Consider the following 10,816-nt stretch of genomic DNA (forward strand, 5'->3'; position numbering starts at 1 on the left):
GGGAGACTTGCCCAGGTCCGCCACCCGGGGCCCGAGGGAGCATTCGAAAGCACCTGCCGGAGCCGGGAGGACTCGGGGCATCTCTCCCCTGGTCAGAGCCTGGTCCCGCCCGGGTGGATTTTGCCCCGGCTCCATGCCTCCCTCTGACCCCCGGGCGTGTGCGTGAGAGCAAGGGACACGGAGTTCACGTACGGCTGCCGAGAACAGGGCGTGTGACGAGTGACGCAGCCGGGACTGTGCAAGGCAGCCCAGGTGACCTTGAATGACCCGTCTTTCCCTTAAAAGTATCCCGTTTCCGGGTCGGGGGAAGCCAGAGAGGGACCATCGGCTCGAGACGGGAGCTCAGTTCGGACACTCCAGGTTAGCGGTTGGGGGAGTGGGAGAGGGCGGCAAAGCCAAGCCTCCACTGCGCCTGCGCCCAGCGGCCGGCTCGCATCCACGACACCTCTAGCTCCGCCCACTCCTGACTGCTTCAGGCCGCGGTGAAGGAGGCGGGATTCCGGAGGAGGGAGAGCTTCCCGGATGCCCCGCCCCCTTTGGCGCCTCCTCAGGCTGTCTTGGGCTTAAGTCTGAAGTAGACACTTAAGACTGGAGGCGGCTAAGAAGCCGGTTCCTGTGGGAGGCGGCTGCGCTTCGTCTCGTTTTGTGAGCCGGGTCTTCTGGGTGCAGGAGGTGCGAGGGCGGGCGGGGTGCGGGAGAGTCTCCTGCGTGCGGGGGAGGGGCCGCGCGGCGGAGCGAGAGGAGGGCGGTTGAGGGTCCCCAGGTACCGGAGCTCAGGGCCGGGGACGCGGGGAAGGGGCGCGGGAGGTGGCGGCGCCTGGGAGCAGGTGAGGACCCTTGCGGGGAGGGGGGTGGCCGGATGGAGACGGGCTCAGGGACTGAGCAAGGTCGGAGGGCGCCCTGGGTCGGTCGGTCGGGGGCCGCTGCGGGGTGGGAAGGTCTGTGTTCTTGGGGCCCCTTTAGGGACCGGGTGGAAGGAGCCGGATAGATCCTGATGGGGTGGGGCAGAGGGAGCCGCGGGAAACTGCTGCCGAGGACGAGGGGAAGCCGAGGGTCCCGAGAAGCTAGTGGGAAAGTTGGACAAGGTCATGAGAGCTGGAGAGGAGGGGGAAGGTCGGGCAGGGGACCTCGCAGGCCGGGCCTCAAAGGAAAATGGCCCCCTGCTTTTCCCACTGAGCACTCAAATTTCGCCACCTCGGCCACTGGTCGGTCCGAGTCCCCGGAGCCTCGTGAACATTTGGATGGGCTTTGCTGGCCGGGGCCGCCCCTGACTGGGGGAGCCGGCGTGGGTCCCCGCATTGCTTCTGATTCTGATCAGGGCGGAATGACCGGAAGGGGGAGGGGAGGAAGGGGGAGGGAAGTCCCTGCACAGTGCGAGCACTGACCGAGCCTGGCTCCGGCCTGCCCCGGAGAGTGCGCACGTTTGGGCCCGCCTTGGGTATGAGTAGGGAGTGAAGCGCCTCCCGCTGGCTGCCCGAGGGGGCTGGGCGCTTCTGTGGTAGGTAGGCCTAGCACGGTGAGCTGAGGCCTGCGAAAGTCTCTTCCTTCCAGGCCCCTTTAACTTGGTTCCGAGTATCTGCCCGTTTCCTCCCGCGAGAAGATCATTCCGATGGATGGATGGATAGGGAGGCAGAAATAGAGGGGTTTGTTGCCTTTTCCTAATCCAACTCATTTTACAGTTGAGGAACTGAAGCAAAGAAGGAAGTGACTTGACCAGGAGCATGTGGCTAGTGTATGGGGCGTATTCATTTGCACTCAGGTCTCCTAACTCCAGGCTGGTACCACCCTGGGATGATTTACATCCCGGAAGAAAGGACATTCTCTGTCCACCACATCTTTTTTTGGGTGTGAGGTAGGGAAGGGATGATGTCACTTTATTATGTATCTTCTCAGCAGGCGAAAATTTAAAATAAGTGTTGTTTCAATAGCTTTTCAAGTTATTTGGGCACCTACATTAGGAAATCAGTTATTTTGCCTTGTGGTTTTAGAGAGCATGGAACTGGAACTTTGGAAACTTGGAGTCTGCTTCCTGACCGGCTTATGAACATTGGGCAAAGACATGTATCTTTAGGTCATAATTGCCTCATCTCTAAAGTGAATGTAGGATTTAGAACAGAAAAGGGACCGGAGAAATCATCTGATACTGGAACCAGATTAAAGTAACTGGGAAATGTCTTAACAAAATAAATAAAAGTACAATAGAAAAAGAAAATAACAATATGGTTTTCTAAGTCAAATATATGACTACACGATCCTTGTATAACCTAACAACACTGATCTAGTCCAAACCGTGCAGATAAGGAAATTGAACCTATTATTAGAAGTTCATATTAAAGGTCACAGATGGCTTTACACATATATGTACTTATGTATATACACACACACATATATAATATGTGTATACCTGTACATCGTAAGAGTCACACAGATGGTTCTTTATGCCCATACTCACCATCATTGCTAATTCCAAAAGTTCCTCTCCTGGGCCGCTTATCAGTGTCCAGGTGTTCATTTATTATCCCCACACAGATAAATTTTCAGATCTGTGTGTTGAGGCTTGGCTTTTCCTGAACTCCAGCCCTGAATCACAACTGCCTGTACATCTCAAACTCAACATGTCTAAAACAGAACTTACTGAGTTTCTTCAAACACTCATTTTCCTAATTGTGAAAGCACTTCTGTCCAGTCACTTTGGTGATGTCTTCCCCTCACTCTTTCGCCATATACCCAATCTGTTAAACCAGTTTCATGGTTTCTATGTTCACAGTATTTTTCATTATCCTTTTCCTTCTTAACACAGCCACCACCCGGTTCAGTTCCTCATCACCTCTCACCTGGTAAACACAAGGCAGAATAAGACTAAATACCAGAGTGAGTAATGCTCATTTAGATTGTGTAATTGTGTGACTTTCCACAAGTTACAACTTCCTCAGGTCTTGGTTTCCGTTTCTGTGAAAGGAGAGGTTTAAAGGTAGATGGCAAATATGGTCTCAGCCAATTATAGGCTCCTGTGAATCTCAGGGCAATGAGAGGGATCAGTAATGGTAGGATCATATTGTGGAGGATCTGGAATTCCAAGCTGAGATTTATATGCTTGTGCAAGGAGATCTGTTGGAGCAGGCAAGAAAAGCATTATTATTTAAGATATTTCTGTTCGTCTCCTTCCTGTGTGCTATGTTTTATCCCAAAATTTAGCCATTCCTTGATTTTTTTTCCTGTATGTTCTCAAGTTCTATGCATTTATACAGGCTCTATTCCCTCAAAGTAGCAAGTGGCTACAGAACCCAGACATTTTTTCTCTTGCTTGAGGATGGAATTCAATGCAAAGACTATATTTAGGACCTGGATCATAAGTGAACTGGTTACCATCCTTGTAAAGTTCAGTGCCCTGAATAATATTTCAACTTTATACTTTGTTTCTTTTTTTTCCTGAAAAATAGGATGAAGCTAAATGACTATAAAGACTTAGGAAACAGGGATCAGCAAGACCAGGTCAAGGAATGTGAAGTAATGAGTGCTAGGACCATGGAGGAGAGAGAAAGCTTAGAAAGGAGTTGAGAAATGGTATATAGGGATAGGGGATGTTTAAGAAAAAGGAGAAATGAGGTAAGGAGGTACAAAGTAGATAAGATGAGCAAAAAGAGGGTAATAATTGAATGGAGGAAAGTTGTACAGATAAATCCTCAGTTGAAAAAAGATTGGCGAGATGATTGAATAAGAGATTTATCAATAAAGATTGTTACTTTTTTCAAAGGTCCTCATTTGATAGAATGTTTACTGATAGGATTACACTTAACAGTGTTTCTTTTAAAACAGATTTTTAACATTTTTTTTCCAGTGGACCATATGATCAGAACAATTAGTAATTAATCTAACTTTGCTAACATGAAGTCTATATTAGTAGCAGCCAAGATATGCTGAGAATGTGAGCTAATTAAGTTTTAAATTGGCTAAAAATTTCAGGCAGGACACATTTGACTGATATAACATGCTGGAAAAACCCAATTAAAATTTTTCAATAGTATTTTATTTGTAAAGATAGCTCAACATTTGCTTTTGCAAAACTTGTGTTCCAAATTTTTCTTCCTTTCCCCTCCCCAAGAGAGCAAACATATTCAATTCTAAACATATTTCTATATTTTTCATGCTGGGGAAAAAAAAATCAAATCTAATCAAAAGGGGGGAAAAAAGGAAAAGAAATAAAACAACCAAATAAAAAAGCAAAAATACTATGCTTTGGACCACATTCAGTCTTCACAGCTCTTCCTCTGGGATGTGAATGACACTTTCTATCATAAGTCTATTGGAATTTCCTTGAAACACCTCTTGAAAAGAGCTATTTCCATCACAGTTGATCATCATAAATCTTGTTGCTGTGTACAATGTTTTCTTGATTCTACTCACTTCATTTAGCATCATTTTGTGTAAATCTTTCCAGACTGTTCTGAAATCAGCCTGGTCATCAATTCTTATAGAATAATATCCCATCACATTCATATATACTATTACTCAGCCATTCCCCAAATGATGGGTGTCCATTCAGTTTCAAGTTCCTTGCAAGGGCTGCCATAATAAATAAGATAGTTTTCAGTATTGGTTTTTGTGAGACTTTGCGTTCCACACCTTTCAGTTTGGCTAAGATGACAGGAAAAGATGACAGTAAATGTTGGAGGGACTGTGGAAAAACTGAGACACTAATATATTATTGGTAGAGTTGTGAATGATCCAACCATCCTGGAAAGCAATTTGGAACTATGCCCAAAAGGTATGATCTCTTTGGGATACAGACTTAGCAGAAGTCTGCTAATTCAAAGAAACCCACTTTTTGATGTTAATCCTCTGTCCCTTCTGGTTTGTATATTTTGCTAATACTTATTTGGAAATTTTCTTTGAATAATTCGATGAATCTTTGGAAGCTTTTTTTTTTTTTTTTAAACTGTTGAATAAAATTAAACTGTAGCAAATTGCTAACACTCACAAGCATTCTTTCTGCATCATGAATGATAAGTGAAGTTTAGTTTCCATGTCTTAAGTTCAAGAATGGTGAACTTTTCTGTTTCTGTCATTGGCTTGTTTTTATATATAAGAAAAAAGTTTGAATATTCTTAATGAGGTATTACGCTAAAAACTGAACTTTAAGTATTAGGAGTATTTGCAGCTTTAGCCTGACATTTAGGCAAATGTGATTCAAAAAGAATTTAGAAAAAATGAATGAATGCCCAAAATGAGGAACACTTTGGGTTCTCAAGCTTTGTGTTTTAAGGTACTTTTTAAAATGTAAAATCTCTTTGAAACTCTTAGGAAGGTACTTCAACCAGCTACAATGTCAACAAACAGTGATATTACCCTCTCCACTTATGATGAGACATCTGGATCAAAACTTGCCCGAAAAGCTAAAGAGGCACCATTTGTCCCAATTGGTAAGTCTACTTGTGACAAAACAATAATTTATCAATAAAATAGTATCAGTAAAATTAGTCCTATTCAAATAGTTTCTAGAAACATTTCTTTTTAGGTATTGTCTCAGTTATTTGAAATGCACTGAGAACAAGTAGTACAAATTTTATGATTAGAATTTTTGTGTGCCAGAATTTTGTTATGTTTTCTGTTATTCCAATAAGATAAGGATGGACAACCTTTCTATCAGTAAAGGAATCTTTACATTTAGTCCCAGCTTTGCTGTGTCACTTTGGGCAGGTCTGAAATTAAGTGGGTTCGACTTTTCTGTAAACTGAAGGAATTAGGCAGTGTTGCTAAGGCATTTGTTTCAATGAGATGTAACCTGCATAATGTACATCAGTTTTGATCATTGTTGATTCACCAGAGACTAGCACATATGTTTCCTTTAAAGATTCTTTCCATTCTGAAAATTATCCAAAGAATATTTGACTTTAATTAGGATTTTGCATTTCTGTTCATTGTCTTTAAATGATTTTATTGGCCAGAGATGGTAATGGAGACCTGCAATCACTCCTACTTGTGGAAGCTGAGGCTAGTGATTCTCTTGAATTTGGTAACTCTGAGCTGAAATAGAGCTAACAGTAATCAGGTGTCTGTAGTAAGTCTGACACTAAAATGATGTACTCCTGAGATGGGGCTGGGGGTGGGGAAATGATAGCAGGATTTCTGGTCCAGTTTGGAGAAAGCCAAAGCTTTTATGTTGACCACCAGGGGGATCAGGCCTGCCTGAGTGAGAGAGGAAGACACAATGATGAAGGTGGGGATGATAACCCCTGACTGGTAATGGATTGCAATTGGAAGTAATATAAAGGAGAAGAAAGAGTTCGGTGTTATTTTAATTGGGTTGATGGAAAGAAATTGCTGTCAATGGAAGCTGGAATTGGGATAAGTATGGTAGAGAAAACAAGTTTTTGGCCACATTTGGTTTAAGATGTTCAGCAGGCGTTTGGAGTTGAGGGAAAGACAAAGGTTGGCTCTAGAGCTGGGATTCCTTGGCACATATAGACAGCATGGTTTAGTGGAAATATCACTGGCTCTGAGCTCAGAGATCCCGAGTTCAAATTTCTCCTCTGAGTGTTTACTACTTTTGACTTCAGGGAATACATTTAACCTCTATAGGCTTCAGGTCTTCATCTCTGCAATTGAGGAAGTTTGATTAGATGATCCCTGAGGTCTCTACCAGCTTCTAACTATGTAAAGATGATAACTTTAATAATGTTAACTCAGAGGTGTTGATGAGGTTAAGTAGGGGGAAATTATAAAGAATGGGGATAGGTTAAGTAGGGGGAAATTATAAAGAATGGGGATAGATCAGAATAGCTTTGGGGGATGATCTCACTTAGGGAGTGGAAAATAAGTTGTTTCAGAAAAGATGACTAAGACAGAATGATTGGACTTATAGGAGAACAGGGTCATGGAAGCCAAGGAAGGATCACACAGTGTTATAGAACTGGATCTGGCAGCAGCCTTAAAGGCCTACCAGGCCATCCTTTCAAAATGAGGAAGTGACTTGTTCAGAGTCACATAGCCTTTGAGTGGCTAAACCAGGACTCAACCCCAAGACCTTTCAGCTCCAGGTCATGATGCTCTTCCTTCAGTAGACAGAGGAGGGGATAGTGGACTGTTGTAAAAGTTATAGCAATAGCAGGTAGAATGAGGTGAGGAAAGACCCTCCACCTTGGCAGCTCAGAACTGGTACCAGAGAGGGCATGCTTGGCCCAATGCATAGATCTAAAATTTGACTTGTGAGAATTGGTGAGATGGAAACTATGAATAGGTGACTTTCTAGAATTTGACTGGGAAAAGAGAGAGGACAATAGCTTGAAGGGATGATAGGGACAAATAAAGGTTTTAAGGAGGAGAAAGACTTGGCTCTGTCTATAAGTGGTACAGCATAATTAGGTGAGAATTGCTTCATCCAGCTGAAACTCAGCAGAACACCATGATAGACAAAATTTGGGTAGGCAAATCCTTCCCTATAAGACACGGACATAGATAATACACACTGAAATATAGAAGATAGTTGATTAAATAACTTATTTATAACTATAATTCCTTTTTTCCTTCCCCTCCCCCTTCCTACATTTAACTTGCATTATTATCTTTTGATTCTTTGTGTTACAGGGATGGCAGGCTTTGCAGCTATTGTTGCATATGGATTATACAAATTGAAGAACAGAGGGAATACTAAAATGTCTGTCCACCTTATTCATATGCGTGTGGGAGCTCAGGGCTTTGTAGTAGGAGCAATGACTCTTGGTAGGTCCTTCATAGCAAACATTCTATTTCCCAGTGAAGTGCCTTATTAATGTATACCTTAAAAAAAAAACAAACAGAATGAGGTAAGTTAATATTTAGAAAGATTCCTGCAGTGATTTGCATCCAAAAATAGACTTTTAATCAGTTGATCATTTAATGCAATATGATTAATAGTACCTATAGAATTTTGTATGTCCATTACCCTTTCTGGGCTCAACTTTCTCATTCATAAAATGACAGGGTTGAACCATATGATATTTAAAGTTTCTTCTAGCTCTAAATCTCATGTTAATATTTGAAGAGTCTCTTGGGGTTACATAATAAACTTTTAAGCCAGTTTAAAATTATAAGGTATATTTTCCTATGTGTACAAAAATCATGATGTTTTCAAGTTAATGAAAAAACATTGTTAAAGGCTTTATTCTTTTTAGTCTTCATTGCTACTATCCTTGTGTAGGATTTTATTAACACTTAAGTTCCTGAATAAATCAGTCTGCTAACAGATTTTACTTATATTAAGGACAATGAAGTATTAAACATGAAGGAGAGAAAAAATAGTCCTATCTCACTAGGAGCAAATGTGTGTGTGTGTGTGTGTTTTTTTTGTTTTGTTTTGTTTTGTTTTGTTTTGTTTTGTTTTGCTTTTATTAATAGTTTTTATTTACCAGATATTTGCATGGGTAATTTTGCAAGGTTGACATTTGCCAAATCTTTTGTTCCAGTTTTTCCCCTCCTTTCCCCCCCTACCCCCCAGATGGCAGGTCGACTAATACATGTTAAATATGTTAGAGTATAAATTAAATACCATATATGTATACATGACCAAACAGTTGTTTTGCTTTGAAATAGTGTACATTTAGCCTGTGAAGAAAATCCAAAATGCAGGCGGACAAAAATAAGAGGGATTGGAAATTCTATGTAGTGGTTCACAGTCATCTCCCAGAGTTCTTTCGCTGGGTATAGTTGGTTCAGTTCATTACTATTAGAACTGATTTGGTTCATTTCATTGTTGGAGAGGGCCACATCCATCAGAATTGATCATCATACAGTTTTGTTGTTGAAGTATATAATGATCTCCTGGTCCTGCTCATTTCACTCAGCATCAGTTCATATAAGTCTCTCCAGGCCTTTCTGAAATCATCCTGTTGGTCATTTTTTACAGAACAATAATATTCTATAATATTCATATACCACAATTTATTCAGCCATTCTCCAGTTGATGGGCATCCACGTAGTTTCCAGTTTCTGGCCACCACAAAGAGGGCTGCCACAAACATTCTTGAACATACAGGTCCCTTTCCCTTCTTTAAGATCTCTTTGGGATACAAACCCAGTAGCAACACTGCTAGGTCAAAGGGTATGCACAGTTTGATAACTTTTTGAGCATAGTTCCAAATTGAGAAGCAAATGTTTATAAGCCCAAAGTATTAGAAGTACCTTTTTCTTTTACCATTCTCTTCTGATGAACCTCCTTTTGGCATAGAAGTACTTAGACTTCTCAAAGCCTCTACTAATGAAACAAAAGCTTTAGAGGTATCATTAATCTGGAAAGGCTTTTATGTACCAACCAGAAGGCCATAAGAATGTGGCCTTTTTTCGGCCTTTTCATTTGGTTATCAAGTGATGAAATTTTTTTGGTTGCAGCAACTGATGAAACTAAAAGAGGCCTATAATTTACATTGGCAGAGGGAACATTCATATGGAAGAAATTCCCCATTTTTAATGTATTAGAAATGCTTTATCAGCAACAATAGCAGTTAGGGGATAAATATCATTAGTATTATATATGAGTATACAGAAGGAAGAAGGGATTAGGAATTAGATGAGAGGCATTTATTGGATTTTAATTCTATCACTTTGTAGATACCAAGGATGCCTCTTTACAAAAAGTACTGGATTTGGAGTTAGGATACCAGGGTTATTTGAATCCTTACTCTAATACATATTGTGTAATCTAGAATCAGTCACTTCTGATCCATTTCCTCATTTTAAAAATGAGACTAGACTAGCTAATTTCAAAGATCTCTTCTAAAGCTGATAATTTATGATCTGTCTATGTTGCTTTGATAGCCAGCAAATAATCTTATCCTTATGATCTAGATGTAACCCCATGGACTAGTTTAAGAATTATGAAAAAGAGTTTAATTTATGTTCCTTATAGATATAGAGGAAGATGAAAATGTCAGCACATTAAGTGCTTTCAGTGATTTCTTGGATAAAACTTTTCTCATTTGTGGTGTTACCTGTTGTGGTTAATTTTAATAGAAAGCCACTTTGAAATCTAACTACCTTGTTTTTTTCTTTAGGTATGCTGTACTCCATGTATCGGGAATATTGGGCAAAACCCAAACCTTAGGAGGAAAGATGCTGTCTTCATGTTGATGATGTTTTATAGAGCTAGATACCTCACATTGAGGTCTTTTGTTTATGCTTTAAAATAAATGATCTGGGGGTATGTGGTTCTAAAAAGCAGCACGTCAGACACAATCATGATATTTTAAAGATTATATATTTTTTTCATGGAAGCTTTAGTTTCCCAAGTGATTCAAGGTATACTGATTAGGATCCAAGAGTTAATTACAGGAACTGAGTTAATACAAAAGGAACTGGTTATTGAAGCTTACTTGGGTGATAAATTATATTCATATTTCTCAAATCTTAAAAAAAATTAATAATAAAAAAAATTAGAGGCCCAAGACTTAAAGCAGCTCCTATTGTTTTAAGATGGGAAACTACTTTAACACAATTCAGGAAGCATTTATTTCCTCCTTATTTTGTAGAATAGTAGAAACTTCAGTGTCTGGGGCTGCCTGGCTTTGACTCAGAGCCAAAAGAATATCTGTAAGAAAAACATGAAACAGAATATTGAAACAAAAGTTTTCTTCCTTACCTACACCATAGACAACTTGTTTGTATTTAAGATTAACCAGGCTACTTGACATAGTATTTATTATAACATTAGTAAAAGATTAAAATAACACATGGTTTGACTTGTTATATTTTTGCTGCTACAGTATTGAAAATTTTTTTTAAATGTCATCTGTTTTATATGTATTTGAAGTGCTTGTTCAGCAGTAAAGATAGATAACTTTTAAAA

At 40.4% G+C, this 10,816-nt stretch overlaps 1 protein-coding gene across 5 annotated transcripts; it reads left to right on the forward strand.

Moving 5' to 3' along the window:
• The first annotated feature begins 229 nt into the window (after positions 1 to 229).
• HIGD1A (HIG1 hypoxia inducible domain family member 1A) lies at positions 230 to 10,816 on the forward strand. Of its 5 annotated transcripts, none has more exons than XM_074283169.1 (4): positions 230 to 360; positions 5,302 to 5,420; positions 7,585 to 7,719; positions 10,026 to 10,816. In XM_074283169.1, exons 1-4 carry the CDS (start codon positions 263 to 265, stop codon positions 10,073 to 10,075), a joined length of 402 nt encoding a protein of 133 aa, XP_074139270.1. In that variant the 5' UTR covers positions 230 to 262; the 3' UTR covers positions 10,076 to 10,816. The 5 variants fall into 5 exon arrangements, with proteins under 5 accessions (XP_074139270.1, XP_074139271.1, XP_074139272.1 ...); XM_074283170.1 differs by lacking the exon at positions 230 to 360 and adding an exon at positions 460 to 672; XM_074283171.1 differs by lacking the exon at positions 230 to 360 and adding an exon at positions 509 to 645.

This window comes from Sminthopsis crassicaudata, chromosome 1 (genome assembly GCF_048593235.1).
Source record: "Sminthopsis crassicaudata isolate SCR6 chromosome 1, ASM4859323v1, whole genome shotgun sequence".
NCBI lineage: Eukaryota > Metazoa > Chordata > Mammalia > Dasyuromorphia > Dasyuridae > Sminthopsis > Sminthopsis crassicaudata.